The sequence below is a fragment of the Ovis aries genome, chromosome 21 (assembly GCF_016772045.2).
Source record: "Ovis aries strain OAR_USU_Benz2616 breed Rambouillet chromosome 21, ARS-UI_Ramb_v3.0, whole genome shotgun sequence".
Taxonomy (NCBI): Eukaryota; Metazoa; Chordata; class Mammalia; order Artiodactyla; family Bovidae; genus Ovis; species Ovis aries.
This window is the reverse complement of record NC_056074.1, coordinates 5888902-5912867: the sequence shown is the minus strand read 5'-3', so window position 1 is coordinate 5912867 and position 23966 is coordinate 5888902. Positions and strand designations below refer to the sequence as shown.

Here is a 23966-nt window from a genome sequence, read left to right as displayed (position 1 = left end):
ATTAATTATTTTTTATTTTATTTAACTAGTTTCTTATGAGAATAAAGTTTTCAGGACTAATGATTTTTTTTTTTAATTTAGAATTGAATACGCTGAGCCTTATTCTTTCTAGCAACGACTATTGCAGTGTATTGTAAATATCTGCAATAATTTTTAACTAATGGATGTTAGTCACTCAGTTGTGTCTGACTCTTTACAACCCCGTGGACTGCACCCCACCAGGCTCCTCTGTCAATGGGATTCTCCAGACAAGAATACAGGAGTGGGTAGCCATCCCTTTTCCAGAGGATCTTCCCAACCCAGGGATCGAGCCTGGTCTCCTGCATTGTGGGCAGATTCTGTACTGTCTGAGCCACCAGGGAAGCCCTTTTTAATAACAATCTTTCATAAATATTGTTAATAAATGAATTTTCAATAAAATTTTAATAACTTATTTTATAAAATATTTAGTCTTACATCATTCTAATAAAATATGTATTACTAAAATTTTTAATGACAATCTAGATTATATTGTCACATGAAGTTTTTAAAAGGTAATTTTAACTTTTATACCTAGTTTTGTTTAAAAAAAGTATGATAGGCTGATGAATTTTTAAAAAATATTTCGAGCATAATATATAACATTTTGGCACACTCCTGTGGGAAAACAGAACAAGAACATGAGATCTAGTGAAAAAAAGGAAATCCTATAAAATTTCAGATTATAATAGAAGAGCCTATTTAGGTACTTTTGATATGGATGATGGCAAATATCAAATCATTACACTGGAAACATTTTTTATAAATCGATTAAAAATTTTTATTTTAAAATTTATACTATTTGCAATATCTACCCCTGAATTTTTCCTCTAAAACTGTTTGCAATTATAATTAAAGCAATTTAGAAACTACTTAAAATATGTGAGAGCATGCATAAAAGATGGTTTTAAAGCTTTCATTTTGTTCTACTCAAAAGCTTAAAGACCATTGCTCTACAGAAATTCCCCCCATGATATATGACTTATTACTAATAGGAAAAGCAATAAACCAAAGCATTTAAGAGCTTAAGTTCTGGAATAAAACAGGTTTGTGGCCCCAACCTTAGCTTCTGTTATTTGCTTTTTAATCTTAGACAGTTTGCCTAATCTCTCTAAACTGCTTTATCCAAATGTACATAACAGAGATTATGAAGATATCTAATTTGCAGAATCATTCTGAAGGTTACATGAAAATAATCATGTTAAGCTTTCAGAAAAATCCCTGCACATATTAAGAACCGTGTATATACAATCTTGGGCTTCTCAGGTGGCGCTCGTGGTAAAGAATCCGCCTGCCAATGCAGGACAAGCAAGAAATGTGGATTCGATCCCTGGGTCAGGAAGATTCCCTGGAGAAGAAACGGCAACGCACTCCAGTACTCTTTCCTGGAAAAGCCCATGGACAGAGGAGCCTGGTGGGCTACAGTCCATGGGTCTCAAAGAGTCAGACATGACTGAGCAACTGAGCGCACACACACATACACAATCACAAAAGTTGTCATACACAAGCGATGCCAGAGGGGAGAGAGAAGTGTGTGGTCTTGGGCTAAGCTTCCGGAGGTAGCTGGGCTCGATATTATCTCTGAGAATAAGTGTAAAACTCAAAAGGAGGAGACAAAAACATCAGCTGAGGAGGCAGAGATACTGTCAGCCTCAGCGGCAGGAGAACGCAAAGCATTGAATTCAAAAGTAAAGAGCTACACTTTAAAAATGGAGCTGACAACAAAATAATCCCAATTGTTTGAAAGGAAACTAGTTCCCCTCTGCCTCCTATTGTCTGCACTGTTTCTATCCTACCTTTTAAAATAAAATTATAACCTCACAGTTTCTGTTTTCCTGATAATGCTAAATTTTGAAATTCAATATGTCCTTGGCATTTTCCTTTAGCTTGGTTCTGATTTACAGTTTAACTCTGTTCCTCCCACTTTGTTTGATTTTAAATCTGAGTTCTACTTTTCTTTCGTGTTTTCCCTGAATGGACACTGAACTGATATCATACTTCACCTGTTCCCTGGTAATGTATGGGAGAGAACACAGAATATCAAGAGCTGAGATGTTGCCGTCGAACTGATATGGGTTAAAATACTGACTCTGCTACTACCTGTGCAAGCTTGGAAAACTCAGGACTTTTCTGAGCTTCATTTTTCTCTTCTTTCCAGTGGAGATAATTTCTAATCAGTAGAGCTGCTGCAAAGACTGAAGGACTTATGTCACAGAAAGCATTTAGCTCAATTAACATACAGAAAAAAAATAACTCTTATCATAATTATTATTCCTGGTGCAATGAATAGAGCCATTTAATGGAGTCCTAATTAACTTTGAAATATTTTGCAAAATGAAACACATTACCCGAAGTCCTCCAGACTGTCAAAGATGAATTGTAATGTCAGTGGTCACAAGTTTTAATTTTTCTCTGGAATCAGAAATAAAAATTAAAAGTAACGACCAGAACTGGAAAGTAAGAGGACACATAACAGCTGGAAACAGCTGTTTTTAAGTCATGGTACAGGATGAAGTGAGAGTGACTATGCTGATTATTGCAAAAAGGTCTTATTACTTTTTAGGATCTAAAGGAGGAATAGTAGGCAGAAGCAAAAGGATGGAACACAGACTGGCTTAGCCAATTCCATCTGGCTAATCAGTCCATTGTGACCAGATTAACACCATTCAACTCTACAAAGATTTAGTAAATGCTCACTGGGTATCTAGAATGTGAACAATCCCAATACAGAATGCATTTTATGATTCACTTTGTTGTTTTGAATCAAGCAATTATTTTTCAAGTGCAGTTGTAAACCAAATGAGAAACTCACTTAGATTTTCAATCATTAAAACAAACTATTTTTTTTTTCCAATTTTCTTTTTGCCAACAGGATTTGCTAGTCCGCTTACTGGGATAGCAGATGCCTCTCAAAGCAGTATGCACAATGCCTTGCACATTTACATGAACGGAACGATGTCCCAGGTACCAGGATCTGCCAATGATCCCATCTTCCTTCTTCATCACTCGTTTGTTGACAGGTTGGTTGGCACTTCATAAATTACATGCTTGTTGGTTTTAAATGTAGTGGATGTCAAGAAGATGTACAAAAAGCCAACAGGTCCATAAAAAGACACTCAGCATTAGAAAGACACTAGTCATTAGAAAAATGCGAAATTAAAACCAAAATGAAACAGTACTTCTTGCTTGTTAGAATGGCCATCAACAAAAAGATGAGAGATAGATGCTGGCCTGGATGTGGAGATAGGGGAATCCCTGCGCAGTGTTGGTGAAATTTGTAAACTGATATAGCCATTATGGAAAATGCTATGGAGGATTAAAAATACAACCGGCATATGATCCAGAAGTCCCAATTCTGGGAATGTATCCAAAGAAAACAAAATACTTAACTCAAAAAGGGCACTCCTACCTTCATAGCGGCATTATTTCCCATAACCAGGATGTGGGCACAACATAAGGGTCCATCAATGGATGAGTGGTTGAAGAAGCTGTCACCATCTCTACCTCCCTCATGTTCCCAAGAACATGGATATGGTATCAAAGAAGTGAGTGGAAGATTATTAAGCAGATTTTATTGCTTTCTTGGCAACTTTAATATTATAAGAATTAAGTAATATCCCATATCAAGTTTTATTCAGAGATCAGTTTTCAAGAAAGTATGTAAGTACCAAAATTATGATAGCAAATAACATCAAAACCACCAAACCTAGACATCAAGGCAGAAGGAATAGTGTTGGGGAAATATCCTACCAAAACGGATTAAACTCTGCTATTGTTCAGTCACTCAGTCTTGTGTGACTCTTTGCGACCCGATGGGCTGCAGCATGCCAGGCTTCCTTGTCCTTCACTGTCTCCAGTAGTCTGCTCAAACTCATGTCCATTGAGTCAGTGATGTCTCGCACCATCTCATCCTGTTTATTGAGTCATTTTTATGTCATATTATCTTTGTGAATTTTGGGCATTTTTTTGATCTTTGGTGCCATCCCATGAACTTTAAAGAAACCTAAATTTCCTAGATCTCTTGATGCCCCAGGCAAGAAACATGCAAACTATGGCTTTTAGGCTGTATCTGTCCCTTACCTTACTTGTAAATAAGATGCAATTGGAACACAACCACAATCGTTCATCCACATATTGTCTATGGCTGTTTTTGTGCTAAAATGGCAGAGTTGAAACAAGACCATATGGCCCACAAAATAGAAAACATCTAGTTTCTGGTCCTTTACGAAAAACATTTCTTGACTCCTGCCAACCACCAAATTCCATATTTATAAGCCAGGTGAGAGAAAATGGTTGACCTTTATCTAGCCCTCCTTGATCTATATAGAAAATGCTATAATTTAATTCAATATTTGGAGGCATTTTTAATGGAGGTAAAGCTATTATGAAGATATACAACGTTTAGAAGCCTCTCCCACCTTTGAAAACTAAAATTTTCTTCTTTCTTAGAATTATTTGTTAATGCTATCTTATGGCTGCTCAGCTGTGTCCAGCTCTTTGTGACCCCATGGACTGCAGTATGCCAGGCATCCCTGTCCTTCCCCATCTCCTACAATTTGCTCAAACTCATGTCCATTGAGTCAGTGGTGTCATCCAATCATCTCCTCTGCAAAGCATCTTTATGAAGAAAGAGACCTGTGAATTGCTGCAACATCTGAGCTGTCCTCTTAGCTCTCAGTGTACAGAGATGCATTTTCCAATCAGATGGTTTATTTACTACTGTTCAGTTATTTATAAACATATTTTTTGAATACCTACTGTGTGCTGAGTTACATTTGCCTGAATGTTCCACACTCATTACTGCTGCTATGCATTGCTTTTACCAGTCTCCAAATCTGGAATGTATTTTCCATGACTAATCTAATTTCTAACAATCTTCAAGACTATTTTCAATCTGTAGCTCTTCCATGATGAATGACCAGACCATGACTGTCGAAAACCATTTCTCCCATCCAAAGGCATTTTGGAGCCAGCCCCAAATCACTAGCAAGGTTGAATTATGTACATATTTTCACAATTTTGCATTTGGTGATCTCAAGCATAGCTAGAATCCAGTATTGGTAGGAGTATTTACATCAGGAAACTGGCAAAAGCTACAAATCAAGGCTTTCACTCTGAGAGAGCTGGTTGTTAAAATAATGGCCAGCATAATCCTGTTCCTATCTGTTAACTCACATCACTTTCTCTACTTTTTTGAATACATCATTTATATCATTCTTATTGATTGTGTGCTTTTCTTATTGATTGTGCTTTGTCTCTACCACTAATCTCTGAGCTACTTTGGCAGGACCCATGTCTTGAATTATATCTGTTTCCCCCCACACACAACATTTTATCTACTTTGTAATTAGAAGATCTGTAATAAATTTGCATAAAATAAATAAATAATTGAAAAAATCTTAGCAAATTACTTTCATCATAGCTACAAAGGAAACTATAGAGAAGTCATTTTAGCTAAAAAATATTTTTTTGTAAGTCTGGTAAATCACAAATCATTCAAAGCTATAAACTTGCTTCAAGATTTAGCATGTTTCTAGACCATTAGACCTTGTTCTTGGCATTGGCTAAACAGAATAATGAGATAAGGTCACTGGCTTAGCAAAGCTTAATCTAGTAGGAAATACAAATAAGTAAACAACTGTAGTATATTATAATTCATGCGATCATTACAGCCATTCTTGGAAAACTACATAAAAAGGATGAAACACGAATGGAACTCTGAAGAGCAGCAGGCCTACAAGACAAGAAGGATATTCAGAATCAGAAAAATAACTCTTACCTCATGGAAACCAGGCACAAGCTAGAAACATGAACTGAAGAAGACAATGGAAGCTTAGGGTCCAAAATAAGGACATATGCCTCAAGGCACATGTGTCGAGAAAGTGAGAAGATTCCAGTAACAAATTAGGTTACCACCAAAATGTACCATTGTTGGGCAAATAAAGACATCAGTTCAGTTCAGTTCAGTTGCTCAGTCGTGTCTGACTCTTTGCGACCCCATGGACTGCAGCACACCAGGCCTCCTTGTCCATCACTAACTCCCGCAACTTACTCAAACTCATGTCCATTGAGTCAGTGGTGCCATCCAACCATCTCATCCTCTGTCGTCCCCTTCTCCTCCACCTTCAGTCTTTCCCAGCATCAGGGTCTTTTCCAGTGAGTCAGTTCTTGAGATCAGGTGGCCAAAGTATTGGAGTTTCATCTTCAATATCAGTCCTTCCGATGAATATTCAGGACTGACTTCCCTTAGGATGAACTGGTTGGATCTCCTTGCAGTCCAAGGGACTCTCAAGACATAGAGTAATTCCAATTCTTTCAACCACTTTAAGTTAAAAAAAAAGAGAGAGAGAGAAAAGAAAAGAAAATCAGAGAATGAGACTCCTGTAGTGGTCCAGTGTTTAAGAATCCACCCTGCCAATGTAGTTGACACATCCCCAGTCAGAGAAGATCCCACATGCCACAGGGCAATTAAGCTGGTGAGCCACAACTGGTGAGCCCTTGAGCTATAACTACTGAAGCCCTTGCACGCTAGAGCCTGTGCTCCCCTGCAATGAGAAGTCCATGCACAGCAATGAGAGCATCATCCCTCCTTGCTGCAACTAGAGAAAGTCCACAAGAAGCCACAAAGATCCAGCTCAGCCAAAATTTTTAAAAGTAATGAATTAATATTTTTTTTCTTAAAAAAATAAGAGAATGGATCTAATACAGTAATTCTGAAGGAAAATATGCATTTAGTTTTTACTATGTGCTAGGCACTGTTCCCAGGTGGCTCCGTCAAAAAGAATCTGGCTGCCTATGCATGAGACTTGGGAGACGCAGGTTTGATTCCTGGATCAGGAATATCCCCTGGAGGAGGAAATGGCAACCCACTCCAGTATTCTTGTCTGGAAAATTCCGTAGACAGAAGGGCCTGGTGGGCTACAGTCCACGGAATTGCAAATTGTCCACGACTTCCGACTGAGCATGCGCGCACGCAGGCTCGACTCTAAACTCTTCACAAGTTTTATTTCACTTAATCCACAAGTCTGCAATGTTCTATTATTATCTTTACTTTATATTTTAAAAAAGAAAGTTGGAGAAGTTCTGTAATTGTCCCAAGATATATAGCTAATCAGAGAGCAGAACTGAGAGTTAAACAATGCAGTCTTACTAAAGAGCCATGTTCTTAACCACATTGGAGAATTCTCGGAAAGTCCAAAGATGAGTTTTCCTTTTGACTACTCTTCAGTTCAGTTCAGTTCGGTCTCTCATTCATGTCCGACTCTGCGACACCATGGACTACAGCAGGCCAGGACTCCCTGTCCATCACCAACTCCTGGAGTTTACTCAAATTCATGTCCATCGAGTCGGGGATGCCATCCAACCATCTCATCCTCTGTCGTCCCCTTCTCTTCCTGCCTTCAATCTTTCCCAGCATCGGGGTCTTTTGCAATGAGTCAATTCTTCGCAACATGTGGTCGAAGTATTGGAATTTCATCTTAAACATCAGTCTTTCCAATGAATATTCAGGACTGATTTCCTTTGGGATGGGCTGGTTGGATCTCCTTGCAGTCCAAGGGACTCTCAAAAGTCTTCTCCAATACCACAATTCAAAAGCATCAATTCTTCAGCACTCAGCTTTCTTTATAGTCCAACTCTCACATCCATACATGACTACTGGAAAAACCAGAGCCTTGACTAGATTTGGCTTGACTTGACTACTCTTAGATTGAGGACAAATCATTTTCCTTAAAAATGCATTCATTCATTAAGCATTTTAAGTTTTTACTATATTCTAGATACTATGCCAGCTACTGTGCCTTTTTATCTATTGGTATGAATAAAAAGGCCTGACCTCCAGATGCTTTGATGTTGTTTAGCAGTCAAGTTGTTCAAACTCCTTTCAATCCCATGGACTGCAGCATGCCAGGCTTTCTTGTCCTTCACTATCTCCCGGAGTTTACTCAAACTCATATCCATTGAGTCACTGATGCTATCCAACTATCTCATCCTCTGTTGCCCCCTTCTCCTCCTTCTCTCAATCATTCCCATCAGCAGATCTTTTCCAATGAGTTGGCTCTTTGCATCAGGTGGCCAAAATATTGGAGCTTCAACTTGGGCATAAGTCCTTTCAATGAATACTCAGCATTGGTTTTTTTAAGATTGACTGGTTTGATCTCCTTGCTGTCCAAGAGACTCTCAAGACTGTTCTCCTGTACCACAGTTTGAAAGCATCAGTTCTTTGGCTCTCAACCTTCTTTATAAACCTTCAAAAAGACAAGAGACAAAAATACATAGCAATATAACATTGTCACCTGCATCTCCTGCATTGCAAGCAAATTCTTTATGGCTGAACTGCCCGGAAAGCCCATGAAAAAAATGTGAGAGGTATGTGAATCCAGAGAAGGAAGAACTTAACTTTGTCCTGAAAATTAAATGCTTTCTAAAGAAGACTATGCTTCAGTTCAGTTCATTTCAGTTCAGTCGCTCAGTCGTGTCCGACTCTTTGCAACCCCATGAATCGCAGCACACCAGGCCTCCCTGTCCATCACCAACCCCCAGAGTTCACTCAGACTCAGGTCCATCAAGTCGGTGATGCCATCCAGCCATCTCATCCTCTGTTGTCCCCTTCTCCTCCTGCCCCCAATCCCTCCCAGCATCAGAGTCTTTTCCAGTGAGTCAACTCTTCTCATGAGGTGGCCAAAGTACTGGAGTTTCAGCTTCAGCATCATTCCCTCCAAAGAAATCCCAGGACTGATCTCCTTCAGAATGGGCTGGTTGGATCTCTTTGCAGTCCAAGGGACTCTCAAGAGTCTTCTCCAACTCCACAGTTCAAAAGCATCAATTCTTCAGTGCTCAGCTTTCTTCACAGTCCAACTCTCACATCCATACGTGACCATAGGAAAAACCATAGCCTTGACTAGACGGACCTTTGTTGGCAAAGTAATGTCTCTGCTTTTGAATATGCTATCTAGGTTGGTCATAACTTTCCTTCCAAGGAGTAAGCGTCTTTTAATTTCATGGCTGCAGTCACCATCTGCAGTGATTTTGAAGCCCCCAAAAATAAAGTCTGACACTGTTTCCACTGTTTCCACTGTTTCCCCATCTATTTCCCAAATGGGACCGGATGTCATGATCTTCATTTTCTGAATGTTGAGCTTTAAACCAACTTTTTCGCTCTCCTCTTTCACTTTCACCAAGAGGCTTTTTAGCTCCTCTTCACTTTCTGCCGTAAAGGTGGTGTTATCTGCATATCTGAGGTTATTGATATTTCTCCCGGCAATCTTGATTCCAGCTTGTGTTTCTTCCAGTCCAGCATTTCTCATGATATACTCTGCATATAATTTAAATAAGCAGGGAGACAATATACAGCCTTGACGTACTCCGTTTCCTATTTGGAACCAGTCTGTTGTTCCATGTCCAGTTCTAACTGTTGCCTGGAATGTCAGGTCCATGAATCAAGGCAAATTGGAAGTGGTCAAACAGGAGATGGCAAGAGTGAAAGTCGACATTGTAGGAACCAGCAAACTAAAATGGACTGGAATGGGTGAATTTAACTCAGATGACCATTGTATCTACTACTGCAGGCAGGAATCCCTCAGAAGAAATGGAGTAGCCGTCATGGTCAATGAAAGAGTCCAAAATGCAGCACTTGGATGCAATCTCAAAAACGACAGAATGATCTCATGTCCAAGGCAAACCATTCAATATCACAGTAATCCAAGTCTAAGCCCCAAACAGTAACACTGAAGAAGCTGAAGTTGAATGGTTCTATGAAGACCTACAAGACCTTTTAGAACTAACACCCCAAAAGATACCTTTTTCATTATAGGCGACTGGAATGCAAAAGTAGGAAGTCAAGAAACACCTGGAGTAACAGGCAAATTTGGCCTTGGAATACAGAATGAAGCAGGGCAAAGGCTAATAGAGTTTTGCCAAGAAAATGCACTGGTCATAGCAAACTCCCTCTTCCAACAGCACAATAGAAGACTCTATACATGGACATCACCAGATGGTCAACACCAAAATCAGACTATGCTTAGATTGATTCTTAAAGATGAGGAGAAATTACAGACATGACAGGAAGGTAAGGAAGTGTATGTCATACTAAGGAAACTAAATAGATAAATTGTAAGATAGAGGAAAGCAAACTGAGGTATTTGGCCAGGCTGGCTGGAGAATAGTTTTCCATGAGTGAAAACTGAGAAAGCTAGGGTCAAATTTGCGGAAACTGGCATGTTCTTGATTTCTTTGAAGGACTTCCTTTAAAATTCTATTAAAATATGTTATTTTTTCCTTAATTTTAAATTAAATCACACGTACAACCTGAGGAATAAGCAAATTGAGGAAAATTGCCTAAAGTCTATACTACCATCTAAGTAGAATAAATAAATTTTAAATGTTTAGAAAATTTTTAAAAGTAGAGAAAGAAACAAATTAACAAAATAATAGAAGTTTCACATTACCATTTTCCTTTGGTATTTCTAGAAAGAAAAATATTTGTTTTATACGCACAAAGTTGTCTTGATTCTGTACTTTTCCTTCTATTTAATATTCTGTATCAGGTATATTTCTGTATCAGTACATACAGATCTATCTCTTTCCTTTTAAAGACTTCATAGAATTTCATTGTAAGCCACAGATTGGAAGGAAACATTTGTAAAACACATATGGTAAAAACAGTTATCTAAAATGCACAAAGAATTCTTAAAACTCAGCAATAAGAAAATGGTCCCAAGTAAAAAATGGGTCAAAGTCTTAGCAGACACTTCACCAAAGAAGATATACAATGGCATACAAACACATAAAAAAGTGTTCCATGTTATATGTCATTGGAGAAATGTAAATTATAACACAGAGGTACTACTATACACTTATAAGAACTGGGAGCATCTGACAATACCAAATGCTGGTGAGGATATGGAGCTGTGAGAACTCTCAGTCATTGCTGGTGGAAATGCAAAATTATGCAAGCCACTTTGGAAGACGGTCTGGCAGCTTCTCATAAACTAAAAATACTCTTACCATAGGATCGAATAAACATGCTTCTTGGTATTTATATGAAGAGGTTGAAAACCTATGTGTACATAAAATCCTGAACATAAATATGTATAGCAACTTCCAACTTCCAAACTTGGAGGCAAACAGAATGTCTTTCAATAGGTGAATGGATAAATAAATGCAGACAATAATATATTATTCAGTGCTAAAAAGAAATGAGCTATCAAGGCATGAAAAGACATAAAGAAATGTAAATGCATATTGCTAAGCAAAAGAAGCCAACCTGAAAAGGCTATGTATTGTATGATTCCAACTATAGAACATTCTCAAAAAAGCAATACAGTGGAGATTATGAAATGATCAGTTGTTGTCAGGGTTAAGAGCAGCAGAAATGAACACAAGTATAACACAGAGGATTTGTAGGGCAGTAAAATTCGTATGATAGCATAATGATGGTTACATCATTATACATTTGTCCAAACCCATAGAACGTACGAGGCCAAGAGTGAACCGTAAAGTAACCTATGGACTTTGCTTGCCTGTGGCATGACTTTGTAGGTTCATCAGTTATAGCAAATGCACCACTCTAGTGGGGAATGTTGATGAGGGGGAGGTTATGTGTGTGTGGTGGAGGTAGGGGTATCTGGAAATCACTGTCTTCCTTTAATTTTGTTGTAAGGCTAAAACTTCTCTTTCAAAAAAAGTCTTTAAAAAGAAGTATGGTTGTAGCCAACTTAGCACTTTAAATAACTGAAAGTATGGCTGGTCACAATATACTGTTGTTGCCTAATATCAAGCAGTACACCATCAAGACTCTGATAATCAGAAATGTGACATGGACAGTGAGGCATGGATGAATCTCTGGGAAACTGTCATAAAGCCCAGAAGTTCGAAAAAGTTAATGGCAATGACTTATACCAATTTAACCTAGGTAGCCTGAGCCGGAGAAGGAAATAGCAACCCACTCCAGTATTCTTGCCTAGAGAATATTGTGGACAGAGGAGACTGGTGGGCGGCTGTCCATAGGGTCGCATAGAGTCGGACACGACTGAAGCAACTTAGCATGCATGCATGCATTGGAGAAGGAAATGGCAGCCCACTCCAGTGTTCTTGCCTGGAGAATCTCAAGGATGGAGGAGTCTGGTGGGCTGCCGTCTATGGGGTCACACAGAGTCAGACACGACTGAAGTGACTTAGCAGCAGCAGCAGCTTGAATAGCTTCTTATTTGAGAATGTTTCTCATGCAATTCATCAAACGTAACTAATGAATGAACCTAAATATTTCTAGCATCTCTCTTCTTGTATGGTGAAGCAACAAAACTTTGTTATTTTCTGAGAACCCTCTAAGAAATCACGAAGGTAATTTAAAAGATATTCTACAAGATTTATTTCACAGTTTCTATACGGAGCATCTGATTTGAGCAAGGCAAAAATCGAAAGAGGAATTGTGGGCATGAGTAAGTAGGATTATGAATGGCTGAGAAATAATATTTCATTATAGTTTTAATCAAAGTGTCAATAAAACATTTAAAAAATGTAAAAAGATGGTAACAGGATTGTAAAGAATCTTCATTCTTTTATAAGTGAGGAACAAGAAACATTTGCTTTTTTTCCTCTCTTAAACAATCAAGATTATAGTAAAGGCTACATAAATCTCGGGAAATTCTTCTAGTTAGATACAAAATATCTGCTATCTAGAAAGGTTTTTTTTTTTAATACTTTATATTGTAGGCAAAGGTTGTAAGCAGTAAGCCAGTGAGTAAATAAATAAGTAAATAAGTCTGTCAATAAGTAAGCCAAGTCAAAATTGAGACCATTTTAAGGTTTTTAGAAATTTTATAACTTATTTTTCAAACTTAGGTATTACAAATAAAATTCACTTTCCAAAATTTATCCTTCATTAACTCCTTCATATCCGGGAACACAATGGCACTTTAAGACAGATTCTAGGGACTCCACAAGGTCAGCACTAACTTCATTATGATATTAAGATGTCATGGCTGATTCATGTCAATGTATGGCAAAAACCACTACAATATTGTAAAGTAATTAGCCTCCAATTAAAATAAATAAATAAAAATCTTAAAAGAGATTATTATCATGCAGTGTTAATCTAGTCACTGTTTAAGTGATTTAATCAAATATTTTTTAAAAAATAGAATTTCATTGTATTGGTTGCAACTTTCTTTAGTAATCAAATTCAATCCCGGGGTCAGGAAGATCCCCTGGAGAAGGAAAAGACAACCCACTCCAGTACTCTTGCCTAGGAATTCCTGGGAAATCTTCTGGAGAGAGAATCCTGGTGGGCTATAGCCCATGAGGTTGCAAATGTGTCAGATGCGACTTAGTGACTAAACACAACAACAATCACTTATTAACAGGCATTTTGATTGTTTCTTTTTTCTATCTTTTTTTGGTAAAATAATATACCAAATATAGTATTTATTTATAGTATTTAATAGTATTTATAGTATTTAATATAGTATTTATTTATAAAAATTTAAATCATGTATATATGATTTTGGACATTTGTGAGTATAGCTAAAGAATAGATTTTTCATATTGGAATTGAAAGTTGAGAAGTTAAATATATTTAAAATTTGCCAATATTTTTAAATTGCCGTTCAAAACTGGTTGTTCTAGCTATTTACACATTTCCACAAATAAAGTGTGTTGGCCAACCTGTACTCTCACTTGCACTAGCTAGTCTCAAAGTTAATATTCTTTTGACTCAAGTGGGAAAATATTTATCTGTGTTTTCTATTTCCTATGTGCGTCTATTTACATTTTTTGCTATGTTATATTAGGTTAACTTGTCATTTTATTGTTGAATTGTACAGGCTCCTCATAATTTCTCAGTTGGTCTTTTTTGTCATTAACCTTACGAATATTTTCTGCAGTTGTTAATTGTCATTTAAATATTAATGGCATGTTTCTTGGTATTCAGAAGTTAATATATGACCTTTTATATAATTTTTCATATTCAATGTTTATAGCTTCAGAGTCTTTAACTGTTTGTTCTTCAGTATTCTTGTCAAAAGAATGGACTGATCTCAAACTCCTTGGTTCTTTCTCGACTTTATAGTCCTCTGGATAATGTGCTTTTGATGAGATGACAGTAGAATGCATTAGGACAATTACAGGGCTTTAGCGGGTTTCTTAGTGACATTGTAATCATGCTTTTAGTTATGATTAATAGGTAACTGGCAAATAGATAAGTCCAGTTTATACTATAAATTATTTTTCTCTGCTATAAAGATTAAGGTCTGACAAGGGACTCTACGCTGTTCTCAGATCTGCAAAAGACTTTCTCAAAAGAAGAAAGGATTGAAGAGTGATTCCCTCAAAAAAGTGAATAGTTTGGAATGTTGTTTATTCTTTTTCTCTAAGAAAATCAGATTTTGGGTATGCTAAAGACAGAGACATTTGGAACTTTAAAGCAACCTAAGACTACAGCACCCATCAAGCTAAGCTGATGTTTTTAGCTATGGAATCTGGAATGTTTATGCCCATAAATTCCTCCGGAAGGAAGATGAACATTGATGCCTGAGGGTACTCTATGGATAACTGTCAGAGAAACAGAGAGAGAGCTTTAGAAATACATCCTTTCCCTTAATACCTCATTGCTTAGGAGGGCTCAAGTGGACAAAAACAAGCACATCTCTGCATGAATGCATTCATTCAGCTGTTAATTCAACAAACAATAAGTCCTCTTTCTGCTTTGTGTGTGATATAATATATTAATATATGATATTATTATTATTATGATATATGTAATATATTAAGAATACTGGAGTGGGCTGCATTTCCTTCTCCAGGGGATCTTCCTAACCCAGGGATCGAACCTGTGTCTCTTGCAATAGCCGGTGATTCTTTACCACTGAGCCACCAAGGAAGCCCATACTACACACACACACACACACACACACACACACACACGCACACGCACACACACACACACACACACACACACACACACACACACACGCACACACACACACACACACGCACACACACACACACACACGCACACACACACGCACACACACACATGCACACACACACACACACACACACACACACACGCACACACACACACACGCACACACACACGCACACACACACGCACGCACACACACACACACACACACACACACGCACACACACACACACACACGCACACACACGCACACACACACACACACACACACACACACACACACGCACACACACACACACACACGCACACACACACATGCACACACACACACACACACACACACGCACACACACACACACACACACACACACGCACACGCACACACACACACACACACACACACACACATGCACACACACACACACACACACACACATGCACACACACATATATAGTACAGAAGTCTGCAACCGCATTAGCTTTTGCCCAAAATAGAATAACTTATCCTTAACTTTGCAAAGGTTTCCAATGTAGGCTCCAAATTATTCAAACATCCCTTGGACATACCCTGTGGCATATCATGTAATATATTTTGATGATATTCCACACATCTAAGATGTCATTTTATATGTCATATGTCTCATATATATATATATTCATACAAATACATATATATATAAACACTTATTCTTTATGCATTCATCTTAAACCCTCCTCTGATGTGGGTAGGTTTCATCTTTGCTGAGCAGGCAGCAGGCACTGACTCAGGAAGTAAGTGCGGCAAAGTTGGAGAAGGCAGGAAGGGACGCCCAACCTCTAGAATCTCCTAGCACAGTTTCTAGACTCTAAGCGTGGGTGAGAAGTCCTCTAGCAGAAGGACCACGAGACCTGGGAGCAGAAGGCCTGTGAGCGCGTCCTGGCTCTGCTTTGAGATATAAGTAAAACCCTGGGAAGGTGGCTGAACCTCTCCCCACCTCTGTTTCCTGACTCACAGTGTGGTAATATTATTCCTTTTCTCATAGGAAAGTGACATTACAGTTTATAATGCATTATACAAGAACTGGGGCTTCGCTGGTGGCTCAGCGGTGAAGAATCTGCCGGCAGTGCAAGAGACACAAGGAGACTCGAGTTCAATCCCTGGGTCGGGAAGATCCCCTGAAGGGAGGGCAGAGCAACTCGCTCCAGTATTCTTTCCTGGAGGATCCCATGGGCAGAGAAGCCTAGTGGGCTACAGTCCATGGGGTCGCAGAGAGTCAGACACAACTGAAGCAACTGAGCACACACATATGACAACTAGTTCTCGTAAAGAGAGTAGAGTATAAGGCACTTTTATGAAGCATATGTACTACTTCTGTTCTTTACTCTATTTTCAAGGGCTCTCTAGGATCAACAACACTTCCTCAGTTCTCCTGTAGTCTGTCTCTTGAGGGCAAGGGAATCCCAGCTAGGTACTAACCTGAAACAAAACATTCCAGGGATGCCAAGCCTTCCTCACTCCTCAGCTACAGATTAACCATATCTTTTGGAGTGACTTCTCAGCTGTGATTGCTGATGAAGCTTCCTTCCCATTCTATTCCTCAAGCCCCTCCTGGGTCATCTTGCTAAGAAGGTTGCCCTGACCCACATGCCTGCAAACCAAATGCCTTGCCAACGTGGCAGCTCAGAAATAGTCTAAGCAGAAGGCAGGTTCCTGGAGCTTCAGGAATGAACAGCAGATTGCCTGCCTGCTGGTGATTGCAAGGCTGAAGCTTGCTTAGAAAGACAGAAATCCCAGGGTTAGGGAAGGAGGTGAACTCAGAAACCAGAGGAGTGTCTGAAATTCTGCTCTAGGAATCAGATCAGATGGTAGAGGAGGACCTCCCTGTTTCTTGGTTTCTTTTTATACTTTTGGATTCTACCAGCTTTAAAGATGCTCCCTGGACTTAAATCCCTAGAACAAATAGTAGTTATACCATTCTAGTCATGCTTATCCATACTTCCACAACTGATTTTCTTGTTGCAGTTATCATTGGATTTAACTCTGATATCAGTTGCTTTGACTAGACATATCATAGGTTTGTCTGTATCTCCCACTCAATTTTGAACTCCTTTAAGGCCACATCTGGGCTTCCCCAGTGGCTCAGTGGTAAAGAATCCACCTGCAATGCTGGAGACGTGGGTTCAATTCCTGGTTCAGGAAGATTCCCTGGAGGAGGGCATGGTAGCGGATTTCAGTATTCTTGCCTGGAGAATTCCATGGACAGAGGAGCCTGGCAGGCTACAATCCATGGGATTGCAAAGAGTTGGACATGACTGAAGTGACTGAGCATGCACACACATGGTTACAACTATGCACTGATCATCTGTAGCATCTCAACACACACCAAACACCTAACAAAGACCCTAGCACATAGGAGACATTCATGAAATACTTATTAAAGCATTGTTGTACTTGATTAATTGATGAAGAGGCCATGTGCTACAACTAAATCCGTAAAGAATGGCCCTCCTACGATGTGGGGAATCTCCCAACTCTTTGTAGGATTAGTATGTCTTAGTAGTAGGGAAATTAAATTGCTGAAGTTAAAATCATGATAACTTAAAATACCAAATGAAAGACAAAGAATCATGAGTTGTGACTATTATTGCTGAACTTTTAAATCTGAAAGAGAGTGTTAAGAAATTGAGGCCCAGAGAGTGTAACTTACCCAAGGACACACTGTTTTGCAAAGTAAAGGGAAGAGTGTTTCAAGGTCTTGTGGGGCAGGGTAAGAATGGAATATCTAACATGACAGGGGAGATTTAACCAAAGAAGGCAGAAGTAGTGTGACTATAAGAAGGTACTCACCATAATCATATAGATATCCAAAGCTTAGGCCTGCTGAAAGAGCACCAAATATCAGATTCAAAGGATGAACAGGACTGCAAAATTTATCAAAAGGTCAGAAATCAGGAGACTCGGAGGCAATAAATCATGTGATTAAAGTCACAGATTTTAGCATCAGGCATGTGACGTTTTGAATCGCCAGGCTGCTGCATCTAGCTACGTCATCTCTGGCAAGCTATTTATTCTCCTCTAAGTCTTACTTTCCTCAGCCATTAAATTCTGCTAATATCGGTAGCAATCTGAAGTTGTAGCTTTAATAGTTATTATTGTATTTTTTAGAAATGCATATTCAAGTTGCTAGCACACCATTACAAAATAGACAAGGTCTTTGACATTAAGATGCTTACATTCTAATTTTCTCACAATTTTGGAGGCTAGAAGTTTGAGATCACTGTACTGGCAGGTTTAGTTTCTGTCTCCTTGGCTTGTATATGGCTGTCTTCTCTCAATATTTCCACAGGGTCTTCTCTCTGTACACGTCCATGTCCTAATTTTTCTCTTCTTATATGGGCACAAGTCAGATTGGCTAGAAGACCACTCTAACGGCCTCATCTTAACTTAATTACTTCTTCAAAGACCCTATCTCTATATAGTTACATTCTATGATTCAGCCAAAGAATGCCCAAACTACTGAACAATTGCACTCATCTCACATCCTTGCAAAGTAATACTCAAAATTCTCCAAGCCAAGCTTCAACAGAACCTGAATTGTAAATTTCCATTGTCCAAGCTGGATTTAGAAAAGACAGAGGAAGTAGAGATCAAATTGCCAACATCTGTTGGATCATAGAAAAAGCAAGAGAGTTCCAGAAAAACATCTACTTCTGCTTTATTGACTATGCCAAAGCCTTTAACTGTGTAGATCACAACAAACTGGAAAATTCATAAAGAGATGGGAACACCAGACCACCTGACCTGCCTCCTGAGAAATCTGCATGCAGATCAAGAAGCAAGAGTTAGAACTGGACATGGAACAACAGATTGGTTCCAAATAGGAAAGGAGTACATCATGTATATTGTCACCATGTTTATTTAGCTTATACGTAGAGTACATTATGAGAAACACTGGGCAGGATGAAGCACAAGCTGGAATCAAGATTGCCAGGAGAAATATCAATAATCTCAGATAGGCAGATGATGCCACTGTTATGACAGAAAGCAAAGAAGAACTAAATAGCCTCTGGATGAAAGTGAAAGAAGAGAGTGAGAAAGTTGGCTTAAAACTCAACATTCAGAAAACTGAGATCATGGCATCTGGTCCCATCACTTCATTGCAAATAGGTGAGGAAACAATGGAAACAGTGAGAGACTAATTTTTTGGACTCCAAAATCACTGCAGGTGGTGAGTTCGGCCATGAAATTAAAAGACGCTTACTCCTTGGAAGAAAAGTTATGACCAACCTAGACAGCATTTTAAAAAGCAGAGGCATTGCTTTACCAACAAAGGTACGTCTAGTCAAAGCTATGGTTTTTCCAGTAGTCAGGTATGGATGTAAGAGTTGGACTGTGAAGAAAGCTGAGTGGCGAAGAATTGATGCTTTTGAACTGTGGTGTTGGAGAAGACTCTTGAGAATCCCTTGGACTGAAAGGAGATCAAACCAGTCCATCCTAAATGAAAGCAGTCCTGTATATTCCCTGTAAGGATTGATGCTGAAGCTGAAACTCCAATACTTTGACCACCTGATGTGAAGAAATGACACATTTGAAAAGACCCTGATCCTGGGAAAGACTGAAGGCAGGAGGAGAAGGGGACAACATAGGATGAGATGGCTGGATGGCATCAGCGACTTGATGGACATGAGTTTGAGCAAGCTCTGGGAGTTGGTGATGGACAGGGAAGCCAGGCGTGCTGCAGTCCATGGGGTTGGAAAGAGTCAGACACGACTGAGCGACTGAACTGAACTGAACTGAAGGTTCTGTAAATGCAAACTTTGACATATGAATTTGGGTTAAGGGAGCATAATTTTAATCATAACAAGTGGTGAGTCGAGTCTGAAAGTCTAACTGTAGTAGAATGAAAACAGAAAAGGAATTGAAAATGTCAAATTAGGTCAAAATTTTTTAAATGTGGTAACAAACTAAAAAAGAAAGGACAGCATATTTTTTGAGGAGAAGAATTAAGAAAAAGATCTTTTTGGAATGGCTTTTCTTTCCTTTAACAAACAGTAAGAGATACATGCCTGAATTTATAATTTAAGTGAAATATTGCTAAGGAAAAAAAGGGGGAAAAAAGCATTGAAATGAAACACATTGAAATGCTTTAAAAAATAAAGAAAAAAGATAGATGGTTTCAATTCTAAAAGATAGTCATCTAGAGGAGATTATCCCATATTTTTCCCAAAGAAAAAATTAATCAAAGAATGATAACTAATGTGCAAACTATCCATAAGAAATGCTATATTCAGAACCTCATTTGTCAAATTATTCATAAAATGTCTTTTTATCATATGCATTTGTTTTACTAAGGTGATTTAGATGATATGAAGATTTCTGGAAATATAAAAACAAAGTTTTTGCATGTAGGATTGGCAACGCTGAGAACAGAGAAAACCAAGGATGTACGACACAAATGTTATTTCCATCCTGAAGTCAACAAGGCCCAAGATAACTATTGTCAAGCACAAAATGTCACAATAGTCTAGAAATAGCAGTGAGGATGAGAATCTGTTGGAATCTCAGGAGAGACATGTTACTAGACTCACAATGTCAAAAATCGCAGTAATGGAAAGAGTTTTCTATAGCTGTATCCTTAAACAGAGGAGTTTATCTGGAGAAAGAGAAGTATTTACCAAAAGAAAAATCGTTTCAAAAAAAGGTATCATTTCCTCAAAAACGGAAGCAGCAAAGTCCCTTTTATTTTAGGGGGGAAGAGAAATCAGAACAAGTTTCCAGATTTGTGTTGTGTGGGTGTGCTAATATCAGTTATAGCATGGAGTCTGGTGGCAGAATTCTTAGCTCTCTCCCACAGGCAGTTAATTTTTGTCTGATGACAGGAGTGGAGGTGAAATGCTTCCCCCTGCTGAAGGAGGTCATCGAGAAGATGTGACTACTGTGGTCTTCTTTAGAGCTGAAACCAGGCAATCAGAGGCTCCTAATCTACTTGCCAGTATTAGGAATGGACAGTCTGCCTACCATTCATTGACAGTGGGAGCTATGCCCAAGACCTAGGCTTGAGATAGTTAGTTAGTTCAGTCACTTAGTTTGTCCGACTCTTTGTGACCCCATGGACTGCAGCACACCAGGCCTCCCTGTCCATCGCCAACTCCCAGAGTTTACACAAACTCATGTCCATTGAGTCGGTGATGCCATCTAACCATCATCCTCAGGCAGCCTCTTCTCCTCCTGCCTTCAGTCTTTTCCAGCATCAGGGTCTTTTCAAAAGAGTCAGTTCTTCACATCAGGTGGCCAAAGTATTGGAGTTTTAGCTTCAGCATCAGTCTTTCCAATGTATATTCAGGACTGATTTCCTTTAGGATGGACTGGTTGGATCTTCATGCAGTCCAAGGGACTCTCAAGAGTCTTCTCAAACACCACAGTTCAAAATCATCAATTCTTCAGTGCTCAGCTTTCTTTCTCATCCATCTCTCACATCCATACATGACTACTGGAAAAACCATAGCTTTGACTAGATGGACCTTTGTTGGTAAAGCAATGTCTCTACTTTTTCATATGCTGTCTAGGTTGATCATAGCTATTCTTCCAAGGAGCAAACGTCTTTTAATTTCATGGCTATACTCACCACCTGCAGTAATTTTGGAGCCCCCCAAAATAAAGTCTTTCACTATTTCCATTGTTTCCCCATCTACTTGCCATGAAATGATGGGATTGGAAGCTGTGATTGATCTTAGTTTTCTGAAAATTGAATTTTAAGCCAACTTTTTCACTCTCCTCTTTCATAAAGAGGCTCTTTAGTTCTTCTTTGCTTTCTGCCATAAGGGTGGTGTCATCTGCATATCTGAGATTATTGATATTTCTCCTGGCAATCTTGATTCCAGTTTATACTTCATCCAGTCTGGCAATTCTCATGATGTACTCTGCATATAAGTTAAATAAGCAGGGTGACAATCTATAGTCTTGATGTACTCCTTTCCCTATTTGGATGCAGTCTGTTGTTCCATGTCCGGTTACTTCCTGGCCTGCATACAGATTCCTCAAGAGACAGGTCAGGTGGTCAGGTATTCTCATTTCTTTAAGAATTTTCCACAGTTTGTTGTGATCCACACAGTCAAAGGCTTTGGCATAGTCAATAAAGCAGAAGTAGATGTTTTTCTGTAACTCTCTTGCTTTTTTTAAGATACAGCAGCTGTTGGCAATTTGATCTCTGGTTCCTCTGCCTTTTCTTAATCCAGCTTGAACATCTGGAAGTTCATGATACACATACTGTTGAAGCCCAGCTTGAAGAATCTTGAGCATTACTTTGCTAGTGTATGAGATGAGTGCAATTGTGCAGTAGTTTGAACATCCTTTGGCATTGCCTTTCTTTGGGGTTGGAATGAAAACCTACCTTTTCCAGTCCTGTGGCCACTGTTGACTTTTCCAGATCTCTTGGCATCTTGAGTACAGCACTTTCACAGCATCATCTTTTAGGATTTAAAATAGCTCAACTGGAATTCCATCATCTCCACTACCTTTGTTCATAGTGATGACTCCTAAGGACCACTTGACTTCGTATTCCAAGATGTCTGGCTTTAGGTGAGTGATCACACCATCGTGGTTATCTGGGTCATGAAGATCTTTTTTATAGTTCTCTGTGTATTCTTGCCACCTCTTCTTAATATCTTCTGCTTCTGTTAGGTCCATATCCTTTCTGTCCTTTATTGTGCTCATCTTTGAGTGAAATATTCCCTTGGTATCTCTAATTTTCTTGAAAAGATCTCTAGTCTTTCTCATTGTATTGCTTTCCTTTATTTCCTTGCATTAATCAGTGAGGAAGACTTTCTTATCTCTCCTTGCTATTCTTTGGAACTCTGCATTCAAATGGGTTTATCTTTCCTTTTCTCCTTTGCCTTTTGTTTCTCTTCTTTTCTCAGCTATTTGTAATGCTCATTTGTAATGCTGAGCAACTTCCACAAAACAACTTCTGAACACTGGCAGAGAACACCAGGCATCCAGAAAGGCAGCCCATTCTCCTCGAAAGGAGGTAGGACAAAATATAGAAGACAAAAAGAAAGACCAAAGAGTTAGGGACAGAGACATGTCATGGGGAGGGAGTCGTGAAGGAGGAGAAGTTTCCGCACAGTAGGAAACCCTCTCACAGGTGAGTCTGTGGGGACTTTTGGAACCTCAGAGGGCAACATAACCAGGAGAGAAAAAAAGAAAAAACCTACAGAATATAGACCTAACCATAACTGCAGAAAGGCAGTTCCGATTCCCAAGAAAGGCAACCTAACAACCTAGTGCACAGCCTGGCCTGCTCACAGAACAAAGAATTGAGCAAATACAAAGGAGAGCTAGCAGGCTTTTCATTACCTCCACCATAGTTTGGCCTCAGGTCCAAGCCACAGGGAGGAAACACAGCCCCACCCTTCAACAGAAAATTGGCTTAAAGATTTACTGAGCATGGTCCCACCCATCAGTACAAGACCCAGTTTCCCCCTCAGTCTCTCCAGTCAGGAAGCTTCCATTAGCCTCTTATCCTTTTCCATCAGAGGGCAGACAAAATGAAAACCACAATCACAGAAAACTAACCAACCTGATCACATGGACCACGGCCTTGTCTAACTCAATGAAACTATGAACCATGCCATATAGGGCCATCCAAGATGGATGGATCATGGCAGAGAGTTCTGAGAAAAAGTGGTCCACTGGAGAAGGGAATGGCAAACCACTTTAGTATTCTTACCTTGAGAAAACCCCATGAACAGTCACTGAATGATGAATTCCCCAGGTCGGTAAGTGTCCGATATGCTAGTGGAGAAGAATGGAGAAATAACACTAGAAAGAATGAAGAGACTCAGTTGTGGATGTGACTGATGATGGAAGTAATGTCTGATGTTGTAAAGAGTAATATTGCATTGGAACCTGGAATGTTAGGTCCATGAATCAAGGCAAATTGGAAGTAGTCAAACAGGAGATGGCAAGAGTGAACACTGACATTGTAGGAATCAGTGAACTAAAATGGACTGGAATGGGTGAATTTAACTCAGATGACCATTGTATCTA

At 39.1% G+C, this 23966-nt stretch overlaps 1 protein-coding gene across 1 annotated transcript in view; it reads left to right on the top strand.

Annotated features, from left to right (window-relative positions):
• TYR (tyrosinase) overlaps nucleotides 1-23966 on the top strand; it is a 116360-nt gene that overhangs the window by 48326 nt on the left and 44068 nt on the right. The window contains 1 exon segment of the mRNA NM_001130027.1: nucleotides 2891-3038. Coding sequence (NP_001123499.1) covers nucleotides 2891-3038 — 148 coding nt within the window.